This window comes from Chinchilla lanigera, unplaced genomic scaffold, assembly GCF_000276665.1.
Source record: "Chinchilla lanigera isolate Chin_1 unplaced genomic scaffold, ChiLan1.0 scaffold00036, whole genome shotgun sequence".
NCBI lineage: Eukaryota > Metazoa > Chordata > Mammalia > Rodentia > Chinchillidae > Chinchilla > Chinchilla lanigera.
Window position 1 is genome coordinate 4,557,906 of NW_004955437.1, and position 20,269 is coordinate 4,578,174.

Below are 20,269 nucleotides of genomic sequence, written 5' to 3' on the forward strand. Positions count from 1 at the left end.
ATTGATTTCCAGAAACACATCATTTCTGGCCTTTTCCTTCAAAAGGCTCAGCACCAACTCCGGTGCATGCTAATGAATGACAGATTGTAACAAATACTTTTTAGTTTTTAATCTGTTTTTTATTTTTATTTTGTATTTTGGGGTGGGTACCGGGAATCGAACTCAGGACCTCACACTTGTCACGCAGGTGCTGGGCCCTAAGCTACATCCCCAGCCCCTAATCTGCTTTTTAATACTGTTTACGGCTTTTTGAAAACACAGAAGTCTTACATTGTTTACAGAGCCCCAGATTCACCCGTCTTTGTCGCTTACCCATTGTGCTTTAAAAATTGTTCCTTCCCATTTAATTCTTTGTTCTAATGCATTTTAGAATGGCTTAGGTCATGTGACCTTGTGTTGTTTTGTTTTTTTTTTAATCCCTTTGGAATCTTATTTCAGATTTCATTAAACTTATAAATTAACTTAGGAAAAATGATGTACTTTTGTCTCGTTGAGTGAGGTTTTATCAGGTTAATTCCAGAATATTTTATCTAGGAACTGCTGCTGTTGAGTGAAATACTCCTGAAACGTTTTCTACGTTGTGATTGCTGGTAAGGGCAGGGAAACTTTCTGTGAAGGGTAAGACAGTAAAAATCGTAGGCTTGGCAGGCCATGCAGGCGCTCTTGGGACCTTCTCCTCTCCGCCCCTGCAGGGCTGACAGCCACAGAGAATAAGTAAGCAAACAGGAAGAGCTGTGTTCCAATAAAACTTTAAGTAGGAACTTTGTTTATCTAGTTCCTTTATTTATTTAGTTCCTTTATTCAGCACCAGGGATGTAGCTCAGCAGCACAAGTGCCTGCCTGGCAAGTGCAAGGTCCTGAGTTCGATTCCCACCACATGCACACAAAAAACCTTTATTGGAGTTCCATATTGTTGCTATGTATCACGAGGTATTATTCATCTTTTGTTTTTATTTTTTTTATTTTTATTTTTTTGGTTTTTTGGGTTTTTTCCGGTACCAGGAATCAAACTCACGACCTTGCGCTTGCCAGGCAGGCGCTGTGCCGCTGAGCTAAATCCCCAGCTTCATCTTTGGTTTTTCTAAGTTTTTAAAAATATAAAAACTGTTCTTAGCTCATAGTGTAACCAAAACAGGCAGTGAATTAGAAATGGCCCATAGATTGTAATTTGCCCTCCCCTGGTATAAAACATAGTTATTGAGGTGCATGTTTATTTAACCCTTGGTCATCTTATTGCTTTCTTACTAGTTAAAACCGATTCAAAATTCTCTTGGGTTATATAATCAAACAATCATATCCTCTACTAATTGTTTTTTTCCCTGTCTGACAGTGATAGCTATTTTTGTAATTTTGTTCCATTGCTTAAAACTTTCAAAGCAATCTTAAGTAAAGTGGGGATGGTAGGCACATTTGTTTTATAGTTGACTTCAATAAGATTGTTTCCAAATGTCTTTGATGAAGACGTTTTACTTGGTGTATGATAACTGTGAGTCACAACACATTAATAACTTAGTTATGGCACCCTGCACAGTGGAACTTGGGTGCAGAGAGAAACATCTAGTGAGCGCTTCTTAAGAGATGAAAATGCGTACCAATTCATAGATCTTGGGTACTTCAAAGACAGTGTCCTCGGGTTCGTCGCCTGTCGGTTCAGGCATTTCACGGAGGAAATCCACGAAGTACGGCTCAGGGAGAATACATGAGGCTATTTCGGGACTGATAGTTTCTTCAACTGCACGGACAAGATGTATATTAAACCACTGCTCATCTTCAGGAACTATAAATCTGAAAGAAAAATATACTAGTAAGGATGCAAAATATGAAAGCGTGTTTTCTAGCTGAACATGGTCTCAGCCTCCTCAACCTGTTCTCAGACCCAACCCTGGAACTTCCTCCCCTCGGGACAGGGAAATAAAATGCTCTGCACTTGGACAAGAACATAACCCCATTCACGGCAATCACTAGTCATAGAACATACGGATGAATCATTCAGGTGAGATCAGCGGTCCCTAACACTTGCAATAGGAGTGTAGGAGTCATAGTCAATAATAGGTGAGTGTCCTCTCTCTGGGTTTGTGGTCACAGTACATGCAGGTCCTTTTCAGACTTATATCACCAAGGAAGGAGAAAGAGCATTAACGTTTGACCAGTGCCACCATTCTATGATACGTACTTTACAAGTTTTATAAGACTGATGCTGTCATTCATATATTATTGATGAGGAAACTGAGGCTCACAAAGCTGACTGAATTTAATGAGATGAAACCAGATTTCACCACGAGAAAATTTATCCAGAGTTCACAATTTTATGACATATATGAAACTCAATTTTGCTGTTCAATTTTATGAACTCTCTGATGATATGGTGACTTCTGAAAATGTACTGTTAGTACCTCTCAAGGAAACTGGCAGAAGCCTATTTATTTATTTTTTCTTTTTGCAGTACTAGGGCTTAAACCCAAGAGTCTCAAGCATGCTACCACTGAACTATATCCCCAACCCTTTTTATGTTTTATTTTGAGAGAAGGTCTCCATAAATTGCTCGGGCTGGCCTTGAACTTGTGATCCTTCTGGTTCAGCTTCCTGAGTAGCTAGTATTACAGGTGTGCATCACCACGTCCAACTGGCAGAGCACTTTTTAAGGTGATCAGTGCTTTTTAAGGCTGCTACTACTAAGCCCTAGAAAACTAACACAATGCTCTTTGCACTACTGATGTGAGTAGGTAAGGCGAGATGTAGTCTGCAAGTATAAACCTCTTAGGTCATTCACTTAACTTCAAGTGCTGTAATTTATACCTGTCTGCAATTACTCGGTTGCATTCATGTTTAAAAAGTGACATGAGAACAGGGATTGAGTCACACTCCTCCGCTTTTATGGTCAACATTCCTTGCCAAATTCTGGAAAGGTCTCGAAGATTGAAGATATAATGAAATTTAGAAGGGGTTGGCAGCATCTTCACCTGGAAGCAAAAACATATTTAGGGCTCTCCATCAGCTTTCAGATAAAATTAAAAGTAGGAGGGCTCTGAGAACTAGTCTTTCACAGCTTCTATTTCAGAGAAAATAGGCTGAGTAATAAATCAAGGTTAAGTTTATACTTTTATCACAGTACTGACAGAAAAAAATACATCATAAATAAAACAAACACAGAATTTGAAAGACTATAACCTCTTGAGTAGGGTGGGTTCAACAATGCATATTCCAATGCCTTGCTCCATGACCATTAATTGGCTTTGATTTTTTTTTTTTCTGGTACTGGGACTCGAACTCAGGACCTTGCACTTGCCAGGCCAGGCATTGTGCCTCTGAGCTATAACTCCAGCACCCATTAGTTGGCTTTGAATGAGACATTTTCCTCTGCATTCTTAAGAGCTCTATGAATTATGGGAAAAAATCATTCCTGGTCATTATTAACTAGTCTACCTATGGAAATACGTCATAACAAAAAAATGGAATACGAACTGGTTGTCACGCAGGTAAGAACAACAAATGTTCACTGAAGGCATTAATGACCATCTTCTGTGGATCACTTTGATGAAGGTCCTTAACATTTTTGGATTTCCATAAATATATTTCCATAACATAACCTGGATTTCACTGTGGAGATCCCCCTCAATCCCCGCTTCATATACTTCTGTTTCTGTAATAAGCTGAGAGGAAGTCTGACGTGCAGCTGTAACATGGCTTTCTGTTTTTATGTCTGAGCACCAAGAGAGCAGTCAGCCACACTAATTTATTTACTACTTCCACCAACTTCTAGAATACAGAAGAGCAAATCTACGACAGTAATAGACTTGTACCCAAGCTATAGGTGTGGAAGGCTTTTCCCGCCACGTACGAAAGTCATCACTGGTGTCACTAGCATCATTTTCAAAAATAAAAAACAATAATCATGCTGGTGATACAAAGCAAACTCCCCCCACCCCGCGATTAATTTAGGAAAGCACTTGCTTGCTTCAGCACCCCCCTCATCCCCTGTTCCCTATGAAGAAAGTGCCTTGCTGAGCTGGCAGAGCCATTGTTGCTGGCTAATTCATAGTGCAAGGTAAAACAGCAGGTGGCAAAGGAGATGGAACGAAGAGAAGCCTTACCTCCTCCATCACCTTTGTTTCACTCCTTGCTCAGACCCACTGCAAGGTAAAATGTTCATTCTCCCCACGGAAACAGAAGACACGCATTTATATTACAAACACGTGACAGATACTCAGGGGATAAGGTTTGTATACGTTGGTTGTTTTCTACGTGGTAAAAGGCCTTGATTAATGGCAGCCTTTGGGGTGAGTGAAGCAGTCATTAAAGAGGATTTGTTTTTTCAAAATTCTTCCTTTCCTTTTTCTCATTATCTATTAACCTCCTTCTTGCCTTCTCTTCTAACAGTTTTCCTTCATTTCTTTTCTTGTCTGTTTCTGCTTTAACGTGATATAAAGTAATACAAAGGCGCATTGATACAGGAGGCAGGAGAGAGTTTAAAGGGCCCTTTGAGAAGATGGGAGATCTGAAGGAAAGATACAGAGAAGGCAGCTTCTTTGGGGGTGGGAGGGGAAAAGGATTCACTGCCTGTGACCTCCCGTTGCTCTTCGGAAGATGACACAGTTAAGAGGAAGCTGCCTCTGCCACCATCAGTGACAACTGCCTCTGCTATGACAGTGACACTTCCATTCCCACAAGGGGCCTGAGGACAAACAGGAAGTAAAAACATTTGTCAAAAAAACCCCAGGCATATTACAATGCTAAAAGTGATTGTAAAAAGATAAAGTAGGGCCAGGAGACCCATAATGACTCATCTGGGGACATGGGCACTTATTCAGAGGACAGCCCAAGAAAGTCCCTGGGAAGATAAGAAAGATCAGAATGGGCAGAACAAACTCTGAGGGCCGGGCCGCAGGAGGAACCTGCGCGAGCCGGGAGCAGGGGCTGAAGCGGGGGAGGCGAAAGGCCCGCTTTGCATGGGCACACTGGAAGTGTAACTGCCATCCACCGGTGGTTCTCAGAAGCAGTAACAAGCTGGGCACGGTGGCTCACTCCTCTAATCCCAGCTACTTGGGAGGCTGAGACAGGAAGATCACAAGCTTGAGCCTAGGCTGAGCAATTTAGTGACTTCGTGAGACCCTGTTTCAAAATCAAAAAGGACTGAGGCTGTAGCTCAGTGGTAGTACACCGTATCTCCAGTACTGGAAAAAAAAAAAAAAAGAGGAACATATTTTTGTAAAACATTACGGCCATGTAAAGAATAGAGTTCAGGAGGGAGGAAGCACGTGAGGAGGCTGGTTAGGAGTCCCTGCAGGCCCAGAGGACAGACACTAAAAGCACACGTTGGGGTGGAGGAGGATCACCACTAGCTCAAGGTCAGCTTTGGCTACATTGTGAGTTTAAGACCAGACTGAACTACATAGAGAAACCCTATCTCCAAAAAAAAAAAAAGAAAAGGAAAAGAAAGAAGAAATCAGTCTAGGGTCAAGCAAGCAAGCAGAGAGGCCTAGAACAACCATATTAAGTTTGAAGTCACGGACACAGAGGTGGTGCTCAAAATCTTGGAGCTGGGTGAGGCCACCCAGGGAGAAAATGCGGGTAAACAGAGGCCCCAGCATCCAGACCAGGAGCATTCCAGTATGAACCACGGAAACTAAGGTAGTCAGTAAGTAAATCAGGAGGAAAACCAAGAACCTTCCAAAGCCCAAGAAAGAAAGGGTACTCAGAGGGATTGTTTACATCAAAAGCTCCTAAAAGTCAACGAACACAAAGAAGAAAGTTGGAACTGGCAAGACTGAGGCCTTTTGGGCTGGGGATTTAGCTCAGCGGCAAAAGCGCCTGCCTGGCAAGCGCAAGGTCGTGAGTTCGGTTCCCGGTACCGGAGAAAAAAAAAAAAAAAAGACTGAGGCCTTTGAGGCCCTGACGAGAACACTGGGGACAAAGGCTTCTGTAAAGTGGGCTTAAGAGGTAAGAAGAGGGGAGAAAGTGGACGCAGGAAACCTTTGGGTAACAAAAGAAACTGACGGGGAGATTCGTGGAAGGCCAGTGCACTTCCCAAAACTGCCGCACAAGCACATTACATTAAGGAACAGCCCTGCGGGCAAACAGATGGGGTCTCACCACAGAAAACTGCCTCAGGGACTCAGACCCTGCCGCGCATTTCTTAGTTTCTTGAAAAGAGGCAAAACAGCGTGTGCCGCCCGCCTGGGCACAAAGGGCAGGGTCCCAGAGAGCAGAGCTGACTCGGACGGAGGCTCAGGGAGCAGCGCTGCGTTCCACAGGATCCAGCTCCTCCTGATCATTCCGCGCCCAGAATCCCCTCAGTCAGCTGAGGGATCTGAGAAAGCCTGGCACACTCCAAGTTTCCAGAGACACAGACATCTGCCCAGATTCGTTTAATTGGCTTCATTAACGGAGAATTATCTCCTTTGCCACTTCTTTTCCAAACAGATCCACTTTTTTTTTTTTTTTTAAATCTCCGACTTACCCTAATGGCCTTAAATCACACGGCAGCAACAACTCCAAGTTTGCTGAGCTTTACTTAGGGTTCTGATTTGTGTATTAAAACCTAGCCTGCTTTCTTAAGAACACTTCCATCCGTTTATGAATTCACACCTCACTTCCAAGAATCACACAATTAGAACTTCATGTCTCAGTGAGCTGAGACTATCTGGAAGTCCATATATTAGCTCAAGTCAATAAGTACGTGTGTGTGTGACACAGTTTGGTGGAGGGAGACAGCGGTACAAAGAAAGAGTCACAAATCAGAGTAAGGAGTGGAAAAGCAGTGTTCTCATTTCAGGAAAATTCTCCTCTATCTTGCATGTCATGTCTGGTTTACAGTAATATCTCATACATATGGAAAGCATCACTCCGTTAGAATATTTTGCTCTCTGCAAGGAAAAGGTGCCATAAATCTATCTGAGCACCTAATTTGTCTTTTCTCAAAAAACACTATTACATATGATGTCTGATAATTTAATGAGCCATGAGGTGAGACCGGGGCGGGGGACCAGTTGACTTTTTAAAAAATGATGGACAACAAACCATTCTGTACCTTGGTCCACTGCCACAGCACTCTGCCCACGGAGACTAAATGCGAAATCATCTGACATATTTCAGGTTTGAACTTTCTACAAGGATCAAAGTATCCACAGCCAATCAGTCCTGGAAAATAAAAAAGATTGAAAGTAGGGGCTTCCTAAGGGATTACCAAGGTGTGTGTTTATCCCAGTGAATAAATCATTACCAGACTGACTTAACTTGGAATGCTAAGAATATTTTTCAAGGGATCAGCTAAGATGAGTAGTTGGTAGTGGCTCAGCCACGCTTAGCAGTGAGTGTGTTATATGCATTAACTAATTTAATCCTCCCAGTGCCCCATGAGAAAGTGATACGCGATAAACATTATTATTATTACTCCCATTCTAACGCAAGCTTAGTGATGTGTTTGCAGGTGAATCTGAGATTTGAACCCAAGCAGACCGGCTTCCAAGTCTGAAAGCTGCAAAAAGCTTAGGAATAACTTTCTCATCTTACAGAGAAGGAGACCAGGTCCAGGCAGGGAAAACAAACTCTCTAAGATCACATGGATTGCTTGCTGGCAGAATTGAAGCAGGACCCGCATCTCCCACGCCCAGACTGTCATCACCCCAGCCTGGCCTCACCGGGCAGCCATGCCAGGGACAGTGACAGTCACACATCATCCTTGAGAAGGTCTCAAGATGCCTTTGATTCAGGCAGCATGAAAAGGTTTGCTTTACTTCACCCCAGAGAGACTATACACTGAGGTGTGTTTGCTTCTGAGGAGAGTATCTTCAGAGGAATGTGACTAAATATCTGCTCAGAGACACACAGCAGGTTTGTGAGGTGCACAGCATATAAAGGAGTAGATTCATTCACATAGACTGAAGAAGAGCTGCCATGGGAAAACGTGAACTTGCCCTCCAAAGTCATGGTGGGTTGTGCTAGATGCCCCAACAGCCTTCTGGCTTCCTGAAGTGCTGGATTCTAGATTTCCACCTTCTTGTGGAGCAAACGTTAGAAGCATGGGACCCAGAATCAGAAAACAGGGCTTAATGCTGCAGCTCTGTCAGGCATCAGCTAAATGGCCTGGATTGCGCAGCTATTTCACTTCCCTAAGCTTCACTTTCTGGGATTGTGTGCTTGCTGTGATTTGCTTCCTACCTGTCAACACTATTTCTTGGCTTCACCCACACTAAAGCATGCAGCTGCGTTCATTCATTTTCACTCCTGTACAATGCTATATTTTGTGCTTTTGCCACAATCTACTTACCCAGTGTTAGTGGCAATGAATATTTGGGTTGAACATGCTGTGTAAGTCTCCCGCTGCGCATATGCACAATCAACTACAGAAAGATTGAGGACCTAAATAGGGAAGGCAGTGCTCTCTGATGTTTAGAAGAAGATAAAGGATAAAATCTATGTAATGTCCAGGTAGGACAAGACTTCTTCAGTGAGACCCTCCATGCACAAATCATAAAGGAAACAGTGATGAACTGGTGTATTTCTAGCAGTGGAACTGGTAGGATGTGCACATGTTCTAATTTACCAGCAACAATGCCAAATTGCTATCCAGTGGGCTTGTGGCCTGTGGCTAGTTACACCTCCACCAATGGAGCGGGGAGAGTTTCAGCTGCTTCAACACTCTCACTAATACTTTTATCTGAATTTCTCTCCAGGCATGGTGCCACACACCTGTAATCCCAGCACTCGGGAGGCTGAGGCAGGAGTACTGCCCTGAGTTCAAAGCCAGCCTCGGCTACTTAGTCCAAGGCCAGCCTGAACTCCATAGTGAGACCCTGTTTCAAAAAAAAAGAAGAATTTCTCATTTTTTGCAAATATAGTGGTTTTAAAATAGCATTTCCTTGGCATTTGTAATCTGTATTTTTCCCAAATACTAATCATGTTGATGATCTTTGTATTTGTTTATTGGCCACTTAGTTTTCCTTTTTTAAGGTGTCTTGAGTTTTGCCCATTTTTATCTGGGGTTATTTGATTTTCACTGATTATTGCAAAGGATTTCTTTAGTATTCAGAACACTGATTTTGTGTTATGACATGTGTTAAAAATTGCTTACTCTTTAAGGCTTGGTTTTGCAACCTCTACTGAAATTTTTAAATGAAGAAAAGTTCTTAATTGTAATCCAGTGAAATTTATCCCTTCACTCTGTCTTTGTGCTTTCTGTACCTTATTTAAGAAGCCCTTTCCTGCTTAGTGGTCATTCAGATATTTCCCTGTTTCTTCTTCCAAACACATTACAGACTTGTCTTTAAGTCCTTAGCCTATCTGTATTTGATTTCGTGCTTGGTGTGAGATGAAGAGCTCTAATTTCAATTGTTTTTCCATAAGAACTTGGACTGATTCCCCTGGAATGTGCCACTTATTGAAAGTCTATCCTTCCCCTGCTGATCTATAACACTTGCTATATCAAGGAGTTAATGCCCATCTAATTTAATAGACCCATCTAATGCACAGGTCCATTTCTTGGTATGTATATCATTTTTGACAGTGAAATTTATGTATGCCTAAATTTGGTGTTAAAAATCTTACCTTCATTAACATGTCAAAGTGCTGGATTTTATTTTATATATTATTATTATTATTACTATTATCATTAACCTGTGATGGATGAGGATGTGCTAGTATGCATTAGCACAAATTTCCCTGTGTAACCATGTCAGAGAAAACCAAAACACAAAGCTTCTTTTATCTCTAACGTCAACCTTCAGCAAGGCTATTTCTGTCTCAGCATAGGCTATAAACATGAGTCATCTTACTCATGAATCTCTTTTTCCTGGCAGTCAACTCTCCATTTCAGATATTTAATCCTTAGTTTACACAGGGCCTTTTGGGCTCTTACAGTTTTGCATACTTTATAACATTAGGTAATGCAGCTCAACATGAAATACCAAGGCTACTCTTACCAAAAATTTTGTCTATGGACGCATTTGAAGGCAATGTGCAATTGAACACAGTGAACTGTCTTTTTAAACGCTGTGGAATATCATTCCGACCTCCTCCGGGGTGAATCATCGCTGCTATGAGCTGCACATCCACGATGGTAGTGAAATCTCCGGGTTTATCCAAGCTGTACATTCCTTCCATCTCCATCATCTGCCGCACAATCTCGTTAGTTATCTGAAAATGTACAGTAATATTTTTGTGACACATCACTACATATTCCTCTATAGCTCCTACAGAAGAGTGCAGACGAGATCTGCAGGAAAACATTCAGCTCCCAACAGGAATGTCGATGATCACCTTCGAGGCCATCTGACTTACAGGATGCCGCTCGTGAACTCTAAGCCTTCAGTTAGACATGGCCAGTGCCAGCACCGTGAGCCCTTGTGCCCTTCACCCCAAGTAAATTCACATAGATGATTCTGAGGCATCTGGTACCAACGGCAATAGTACTTAGGGTTACAACAAGTTTTGCAGTAGATATCTTTCATGCTCTACACTCCAAAATAATCTAGATCAGAAGGTAAGATGGTTTCAGCCTAAACTTTCAGGGTTATATTCCTGAACATTTTGACCTGGGGGTCTGTGTGCTCATTTCACCCTCTTTGCAGCTTCTAATACTGCTAACATTTCCTCCTTCTTTTTTTTTTTTTTTTTTTTTTGAGGCAGGGTCTCTCTATGCAGTTCAGGCTGGCTTGAGCTCACTTTGTAGCACAGGCTGGTCTCGAACTTGCAACGACCCTCCTGCCTCAGCTTCCCGAGTGCTGGGATTACAGGCGTGCATCACCATGCCCAGCTCAGCCCCTCCTTCTTGTCTCTTGGCTCCAGAGGCTCATCTTGAGACTCCTGGATCACTTCCCAAACCACTCACTACCCACCCATCCTTGGGCTCTGTACTCGTCCTTTGGGTGCTTTTTGTTGTTGTTGTTTTTCAGTACCAGGAATTGAGCTCAGGACCTTGCACTTGCCAGTCAGGTGCTGTGCCGCTGAGCTGTATCCCCGGCCCTGTACTCACCCTTCTGGCTTCTCTCTGCTCTGAAGGATGCCATCTCAACCCTGTACCCTGAAGAATCTCAACACTGCGGCTCTCCCTTCAGGTCCCAGTCCCAGCTCCACACCTGTGTATCCCAAGCCCTCCCGCGCATCTTGAAGTGAACGGCACACAATCCCCTCAGACAATCCCCCTTCTTCACCCCAGTTTAATGAGTGATGACTGTACCAGGCTCTTTTATAGCACAGGCAAAACCCACCTTCAAAGAGCATGTGTTCTTGTGGTGGGAGACAAAATGTACAATATGCGTTTGTAAAGAAAACGGCGCACTTTAAGAGTTTTGGAGAAAATGAAGCAGAGAAAGGAAATAGAAGTTCTCTGGGGTATGACTGAGTTTGGAGTCATATTACATGACATATAAGCCAACGTCTGAGGGAGGTGGGAAAACAAACCACTTAGCTATCTAGGGAAAGAGAGCTCCAGGCAAAGGGAGTGGCATTTAAAATGCAGAGATGCTGAGTGAACACCATACCAAGTATGTACAAGAATCCGTAAATGTGCCGGGTATGATGGCGCACGCCCGTAATCCCCGCACTCGGGAGGCAGAGGCAGGAGGATCACTGCGAGTCGGAAGCCAGCCTAGACTACACAGTGAGTTCAAAGGCCAGCCCTGAACTACAGAGCAAAACCTTGTCTCAAAAAACCGAGAAAAGAGTCCATAAATGTGGCTGGAGCAGAGTTACGAGGAGGTAAGATCGAACAGGGTAGGTCTTTGGCCATGGTAAGGATTCCGGCACCGATAACCTGAGTGTCAGAGGATTTTGCACAGAGGCTTATGTCACAGTCTGTTTTAATGGGTTGCTGATCTGAGATCAGACTGGGAGGGGCAAGGGAAATGGAGACAACGAGGAGGCATTTGTAACGGTCACAATGAGAGATGGCGGTGACTGGCACCAGGTGGTAGCAATGGAGGTCAAATTTTGGATATGGTTTGGAGGTAGAGCCAACATGATCTCCTAACAGACTCAGTGTGGGGCTGCTATTTCCCGAGACAGCGAAGCTGTTGAGGAGCAGGTTTAGGACTTTAAGTTTGAGGTCCAGCTAGACATGCCTAGCTGGGAAAATGAGTGTGGAATTCAGGAGCTGCTTAGCTTGTCGATGATGGGAGTGATGAGATCCGAACACCATCCACTCTCCCCCGATTTCAGGAACTGCTGGGGCGACCTGCCCTGGAGTGGAGAAGGAACTGCGCAGAACTGTTCAGGAATTCATCTCAGGATGAACACTGAGATTCCAGTGGTGTCTAGGCTGCACGGGGACAGAGAGGGGACCGGACCAGTCCCGGGGGACTCAGCGTAGATGGTAGGCACTTCTGGGAGTATTAGTGATGTCCTCTAAGGGGAGTGACTCGGGTTGATAGATAACTGCAGCATGGGCCCCGGTGTGTGGTAAAGTTAATAAAGTATTTTTTAAAAAAAAAAAACAGCAGGTAGTCCTCAGAGAATGAATGCAGAGTGAGAGGTGAGAACAAGCAGGGCATCCCGGGCCAAGGCAGAAGCGAGACAGGAAGCAGAAAAGACACTGAGGCCACGTGGCCAAAGACACATGAGGGAGCTGTGGAAAACACGGAGGGATTTCAAGAAGGCAGAAGTCAAAAAAGCTGAGAATTGCCACTGGTCTCAATAATGCGCAGATTACCAATGTCACTACAAACAATGATCTAAAAACACGGAAAACATCACCTGTGTGAGATGTCTGAGTCATACCTGATCTCCCCACTCATTAATCACAGGCATATTAATATCATCAATGAATACAGTCATTTTCCTCCCTCCTGGTGGCCCGTATGTGCTTCCCATGCGCTTGTCCACGTAACTTTCAATGGTTCTCTAGGGAAAGGAAAGGTTTGTCTTATGCATTAATCCATATTTACAAAGAGGTGAGTAGAATAACATTATCTTACGCATTCAGTAAGTGTAAATACATTGTGATACAGTTAAAATGTTTAAAAAGGGATAGAAATGTGAATCATGAATTTATATTAAAATGGATATGCTCCGGTGGTCAGATTCAGCCTCCACAATAGGTCAAAATAGGCTCTTTGATTTGGCTTCAACCTCAGCCATCAGCAGGTAACTAACTGAATGCCAAGTCGAGCCTCCGCTATTTCGAGACATACGTATGACACACACACTTTATTTCAAGAGCCACTTTAAAATGTAGTATGTTGATTACAGCAGCACGTGATGGGTTTTACCTGAAACATCATTGGTTCTGTGGCAGATGAAAAGTTTAGGCTTTTGGAGAGCTGTACTTCGGGATCATATTTTTTCAGATAGGCCTTAATCATCACAGTTTTTGCAGTTCCCTGCTCTCCTGTGAGCAAAACAGCCTGCAATCATGAGACAGTCATGTTGAAAGTTGTTATAAGATGTTCAGCGTCCGGTGACTTACGGTTCTACTGGGTATTCTTGCGTCTTACAATATAATGAAATTTTGATTGATTTTGGAGGTTGCATCTGCCCCAAAATAAAGCCTAGTGGTGTTAAAGATTTAAATGTAAAATGCGTACAGTGCCACAGAAGTGCTGGAAGAGAAGGTGGCTGAGTGTTTGCACGGCCATTGGGGTGTGGAGGAGACTTTGAAAGCAGATACCCGCTTTCCCCAGTAAACAGAGTCAGTAGCTCAGAGTCAGCAGATCACTGAGATGCAGGATGTCCTGGGACAGGGGGTTTATCTGCCAATGATATGACCTCCAGGCCCCCTTGTGTTAAGAGTTTAACTTTTCTATCTGTAGTGTGTGAATAAAGGATGTGTTTCTAAAGCAGCTGGGGAGGGGCTGGGGATTTAGCTCAGCGGCACAGCGCCTGCCTGGCAAGCACGAGGTCATGAGTTTGATCCCTGTACTGGAAAGAAAGCCAAAAAAATAAAAAATAAAAACAAGGTGGCTGCAGAATCATGTAAGTCTCTACCTACTAAACTTACCTTATATTGTTTCGCGATGGTGTCTATCAAAAAACTTGTTCTAACATTGTCAACATTTGGAACCAAAATTGATGAATATTCCGGAATACTGTCCGTTGGATAAAAATAAGGCTGAAGTTTCTTATTCCAGTGCTCCCAATCACCTACACAGCAAGGAAAATTTTCTATCTTAAAAATGCATCCTTTGAAAGTTATGTTAGAATACCAAAATGTAAGGGATTTAATCAGTTGGATCACGTAAACTTTTAAAAAAACTTTCCTAAAAAAACATGTCACTGTATCTGTTTATTTAAAGATCACTTTCATTGTTTTTCTCTGTTGTTTTATTTTGGTTTTGATACCAGGCATTGAACTCAGGACCTCCCACTTGCCAGGCAGTCACTTGTACCCCTGAGCTATATCCCTGGTCCTCTGCTTCATTCTTAAAAATGGCAATTTGCATATTTTCTTTTTTTTTTAAGCTGATAGTTCTATAAGAGAATTCCTAATTTTATTGATCTTGTTAAAGAATTTTTTTGGTTTCACTGATTCTCCCTCTTATCCTTCTACGTTTTGTTCATTGATTTCTGTTTTAGTCATTTAGTCGTTTCCTCTTCCGCTTACTCTGAGTTTAACTGAAACCTTTCTTCATTTGTAATACGGACATGAAGCGCTGTAACACTTTTCTACTCAGAAATGTTTTATTGTCCATCATCTCTGGGGAAACATTTTCTGTGCTCTTTTTTTTGCTACTGGGAATCGAACTCAGGACCTTGCGCTTGCCAGGCAAGTACTTGTGGCGCTGGGCTATATCCCCGGCCCGGTGCTCTTGAAAAGGACGTGCATTCTGCTTTCTGGGAATGGACTGTTCTATAACTTTCTATTAGCTGAAATGGGTGGATCATGTTCAAATCTTCTTTATAGTAACTCTGCTTTGACAATTACTGACAGAGAGTAAAGACACTTTACCGTACTTGTGGAATTATCAGCTTCTGCTGTTCTCTGACACCCCTCTAGGTACAGATCCCTCCTCTCTGGGGTTCTGCTCTATAAATCCTAGCCACTTGGCTTCCCCCAGATCAGCCTCTGCCTCCCCGCTTTGAGAGTTCTGTGTGGATTTCCCCTCCTTGAGCTGCTGCTAGAAGCCACCTTCAGGCAGTTTCTGGTACAACGGCCTTGTTTCACATCTCTGAGTGACTTCAGTCCCGCACTTTCTGTTGTGTCTGAAAAACATGTTTCACATACTGTATATTTTGTCCAGTTTTCTAATATAAGAGGTTAAACCCAGTTTTTATGACTCCACTGTGTCGGGAAGCAGAAATCTCCATATTGAATTTAAAATCCAAAACGAAGCCTCTGAAGATGGTTTGATCTCCATCACAGCCATGACCTTACCTATCTCCAAAGGTGTTGATGTCTGTGCCCCAGAAGATTGGGTGGATGAAAAATATACTGATGAAGAACTGGCTAGAAGTTATCTGGAGTAGTCTGTTAGAGCCCTTCTACAGCCACCAAGCATAGAGTATCTTGGTTCATTTCATGGGTACATATGCTCAGGCCAACAAATCCCATCCAAAGTTGTTAGTTAGGGGGCCAAAATGGGATGCTCACAGGCCCTCAACATCAGTCAGAAAACTTCATCAGGACCCCCTGAGGAACGAATGTGAGCGAGCATTCTCACCCTTTTGTGACCATCTACAGTGAAACCAAGAAGGTGCCAGCATGTAGACAGACAGAACCCATGCTGGTTACTTGGAAGAAAATGCTAGAAACATCATTTTGGAAAATGCATCAAGGTCTACCTCTGATGGCACAAGGGAAGATACATACTTGGCATCACTAGTGGGTCCCACAGGGGCGGAGGATTGTGGGTACTGGATCTTTGCCCTCTGATAACTTGAAGCCTGGCTTCTACCTAAGGACAACACCCTCAGAGGAAGCAACTTGAACCTTCGGACAAGACGGGACAGTGGGATGCTCAGAAGGCAAAGTCTCTGGAGAAGCCTGGCTCTGAATGCCAAGAGAATTCATGCTGAGACTGGAAGATTCATTTGCTTTGTGTTCTGAGTTGGAGTCCCTTTTTGTCATCTCAGTTCTTTAGAGGTGTTTAATCACGTACTGTAAAATTACTGGTCTTTCTGGCTTAACATGGTCAGCTGAAAAATTCACTGATCTTATTCCCTTCATAATAGGCCTTTCTGCACAAATTCGCACTTATTTTCGATTTTCAGTATCATCTCTCACCCTCAATGTGCCTGGTGCACAAGTCTAGGAAACCCTCTGTCTTGTAAACCCCAAGCCATGACTCTGGTGTTTTGCCTTTGTGTGGTAGGTGCAGGGTATGGTGTATAAGCCGCAGACTTTGGAAAGAGGACCAGGAGGTCTCTTTTCTTAAACAGACTCACAAGCACACGTCTGACGTCTAGTTCCACCTCTACCCCAGGTTCCAATGCCTGAGCCCTTTGTGGTTTCAGTGATGTCCCCCAAGTTACTTCTCAACTCTTCCCACGGCCAGTTTGGGACTTGGCTTTGCAAGCACGCTAAGCTACCATTACTTTTCCGCTTTCTTGCTTTCAAAAGTTTGCTACTGCTGTTTTCTCTCCTGTTCTATTTATCCTTTTGAGTTTATGCATTAAAACAACAACAAAAAAAATCTTTGCTGTTTTAGAGGTTTTAGGAAGACGAGGCAAATGTAAGAAGCGTGTCTTTTCCTCTCTGGGGCTTAGAAGAATTGGGGCCTGGACTCTGGATAAAAGCACCAAATTCAAGGGCACTTCTAAGGAGAGATGAGCTGGCTCTGCCACACCTGGAAGGCCGGGACTAAGGTGACAGTACTAGCCCCGCCCCAACAAGTCTGCTCTGCATATAACGGAGGCCCCACCTGCTGGGTTAACTCTCCACTCATTCTGACATTTCCAACAGGGAAGTTATGAGACTGACCTGTTCTGCGTCTTTCCACATTTTGCATCATGAAAAAATTCTGTTCTTTTATGCTCCTATCTTCCCTCCTTGAGCCTTTAGAAGTAGATGATGTAAAAGGTATAGCTACTTATTTATGCCCGATTTTACTTGGGTCCCTCCAAAAGAAAAAGTCAGGATTCTCTATACTAGCTCCTGGCCTGGCTAATATGCAAAATCTTACTATCTTTTGCCTAGATCCCTCTCTTTTTTTTTTTTTTTTTTTTTTTTTTTTTTTTTTTTTTTTTTTTTGTCTTTTTGAGACAGGGTCTCGCTCTGCAGTTCAGGCTGACCTTGAGCTCACTTTGTAGCCCAGGCTGGTCTTGAACTCACAACGATCCTCCTGCCTCAGCCTTCCAAGTGCTGGGATTACAGGCGTGCGCACCACGCCCGGCCCTAGCTCCCTCTCTTAAAACGGTGTTAAAAATTGTTGTTCATATTGCCCCATAGAAGAGTTCATGAAAATTTGTATTTTTCTCATTTAAGAAAAGTATAATTTGCTGTTCTTACCATAATCAGTAACATAAAACTCATACATGGTTTGGTTTGTGCCTGGGGGTATTCCTGGTAAATCTAACTTGCTCTCATGACGTCGTAAAAAGACCTCAAGCTTTTCTCTGCTCTCCAGTTCCAGAAGGGCTCCTATGCTCCACATTAGGCCGAAGACAAATAATTTTTGCAGATGACCGGTGCTGGAAACACCACCACCTTCCTCTTTGGAGGGGATTAAGCCTTCCAGAAGATTGAGAGACTGAAACATTTTTAAATAAGATACAATTTTAAATTAAAAAAAAAAATTTCAGGAGAAAATCTTTTGAAATAATAATAAAATTAAAAGGAGGAGGGAGAGAGAAAAGAGGACACATGTATCTCAAGTTATTACCTGATCCCTGTTCTCCAGCCCACAGCATTCAGAATAGAAGCCTAGCGAGGCCTAAGCCTAAGGCTACCCCTAACCTTCCAGAGTCAGACAAGTTGCGTGGTATGGGAGAATCTGGAATCTAGAAGTGCGGTTTCTACCCACAGCTGCTCCTCTCTCAGTTTCCTGGTCTGAAAAGTAAAAGGCCACCTGTAGATGTTTTCTAAGGTAGCTTCTGGTTCCAAAGTTGGCTCACCCAATCCAAATCCAAGATTTTATTTCTTTTTAATATTTTGTAGGACTCAGCAACCTGGGGCCCTGGAGTGGGGCAGCCACCTGCTTGGCAGAGTTTTTGTCCAGCTTTCTAAAGCAAGAGATTAAACCCAGTTTCTATTACTCCGTTGTGTCTGGAAGCAGAAATTTCCATATTTTATTTAAACTCTACACTGAAGTCGCCAGAGCCGGCCTGGCCTTCACACATCCGGTCATCACGCTCTGTCTGCATTTGTGTGCAAGGGCAAAGTTGAGTAGCTGCAATACAGAGTTGTGCAAAGCATGAAATATTTACTGTCTGGCCTTTTAAGAAAACAAAATTATTTCAAGATAAAAGTTTCTCTTGGGCCAGGGATACAGCTCAGCGGCAAGCACAAGGTCCTGAGTTCGATTCCCGGTACCAAAAAAAAAAAGTTTCTCTTATCCATCTAAATGTAATTACAAAATAATTCATTGATTTGGGCCCTGTATGTTATTGCTAAACTACCTGGCCTCACTAGTGGACATCACTTAACTTTGAGACTCAAAGCACTAGGGTGAATAATTCCTACCAACAGACCGGAAGTAGCGGAGCCCTTAGAAATCTACAATTCTTTTCCAAAGGGTCATAAGAAGTTGAAATAAGGTGGTGGCAGTGGCGTGCTGCAAGGTACTCCTCAGAGAATTTTTATTTAAATGTGTTCTCTGTCTGCTGTATATGAAATTTTGTTAAGCCAAGTTCCGAGGTCCAAGCCATCATCCAAGTTTTTCTGATTGACAGGGACTCCTTTTTGTACTGTTCTGAAACTCCCTAGCTTTATTGACTTATTTTGTCAGCTCTCGTTAGGGGACACACTTCCTGGGACAGGTTACAGTGAGAAAGGTCATTCCTCTCTCCTTGACAACATCTTTCTAGAAAGCAAAAACAGTAAAGAGAGGATGATAATGAGATCGTTCGTAGGATCTTCTCTGGGCCTTGACAACCACATCTTTAAAAGGCTTTCATGGATTGCACCAATTTTCTTTTTTTTGTTTTTGTTTGTTTGTTTTTGTTTTTTTCCAGTACCAGGAATCGAACTCACGACCTTGTGCTTGGCAGGCAGGCGCTGTGCCGCTGAGCTAAATCCCCAGCCCCTGCACCAATTTTCTATGTTTGATTCCTGGAAATGGCCGCTGAATGAAAGTAAAACCTCTACATCTAAGTAGTGAATGTACCAAACCACCACGCTCTTACTTGCGTAATGTAGTTGCATTCTAAGAGCTGCATTTTTGGAGTGAGGTTTAGTTTCATGTATGTATATGCATCTTCAAATGCTTTTTCATACAGAGTCTGGAATATAGTAGCTTCCTGCGCGGTCCGCTTCTTCAACCATGCCTGCAGTAAAGGGACCAGATCTGTTTATTAAGAAGGTGCAGAATCCTAGGCCCCAGGCAGACCTTTGTGCAACTCTCATCCCCACCTGTAGTATTGCCCTCCAGCTGAGCGCAGAGCTGCTGATATAGACCATGCCCATCCTAGAAACCGTGGCCGGAGATGCATTCTCAATGTTGTGGACCTCAAACAAAAGCTTACAACTAGGGGCCATGGGAATGCGATCTCCATTCGCCAGCGTGAGGGTTTTGTTATCATCCAACACAGAATTTAAATTCTCGATCCAAATGGCGTCCACGGGGCCATCCAAAATGAGGAAAATGTTTTCACCTGCAAGCAAATAAAACCGAAAAATCCCTTGTCATCCACGAATTAATTAAAACAGAGAATTAGGCAAAGATTGTGCTATGGATAAACTGGCAGGGAGAAAATGGCCACAGAGAGGGGCTTGTGTTTACCCTTTTTGGCTTTTAACGTTTTTCGCCACAGGGTAGAGAAAATTCCATCTGTCCAGTCATTGGTTGCAGTATCCAGTCTGCCAAACATCTGAGGCGCAGTGATAGCTTTTGGATTCATTCGCATCTCCCTATGAGGCCTTCCGCATTCTGTCAACGCCTTCATCAGAATTGTTATAACGGTTGTCTTCCCAGAACCACTGGGCCCCAGGGTCATCAATCCATGGCGTACCAGAGATGTCTCATATAACTGCACAATTAAATGATAAATTGAAAAAAAAAAAGTAATTTTATGAGTCTCTGGCTGACATTCATAAGAGCTGAAATTTTAAAGGCCTGAATGAAGCTCTTCATTAACTACCTCAGTATGTAAGACATAAAAATGTGCTTGGTTTTACTGGATATGGGTAGCCAATTAGCATCGCATTAGAAAATGACATCAGTGATAAAGTAATGACAATGCG

At 43.0% G+C, this 20,269-nt stretch overlaps 1 protein-coding gene across 4 annotated transcripts in view; it reads right to left on the reverse strand.

Annotated features, from left to right (window-relative positions):
* Dnah8 (dynein, axonemal, heavy chain 8) overlaps positions 1 to 20,269 on the reverse strand; it is a 280,486-nt gene that overhangs the window by 116,130 nt on the left and 144,087 nt on the right. For all 4 annotated transcript variants that reach the window (XM_005389606.2, XM_005389605.2, XM_005389608.2 and 1 more), the window contains exons 50-60: positions 19,809 to 20,055; positions 19,439 to 19,680; positions 19,213 to 19,353; positions 17,378 to 17,618; positions 13,931 to 14,073; positions 13,203 to 13,337; positions 12,712 to 12,834; positions 9,918 to 10,131; positions 7,028 to 7,137; positions 2,797 to 2,960; positions 1,593 to 1,785 (exon numbers count right to left, since the gene is read on the reverse strand). In XM_005389606.2, coding sequence (XP_005389663.1) covers positions 1,593 to 1,785; positions 2,797 to 2,960; positions 7,028 to 7,137; positions 9,918 to 10,131; positions 12,712 to 12,834; positions 13,203 to 13,337; positions 13,931 to 14,073; positions 17,378 to 17,618; positions 19,213 to 19,353; positions 19,439 to 19,680; positions 19,809 to 20,055 — 1,953 coding nt within the window. The remainder of the gene's footprint in view (positions 1 to 1,592; positions 1,786 to 2,796; positions 2,961 to 7,027; positions 7,138 to 9,917; positions 10,132 to 12,711; positions 12,835 to 13,202; positions 13,338 to 13,930; positions 14,074 to 17,377; positions 17,619 to 19,212; positions 19,354 to 19,438; positions 19,681 to 19,808; positions 20,056 to 20,269) is intronic.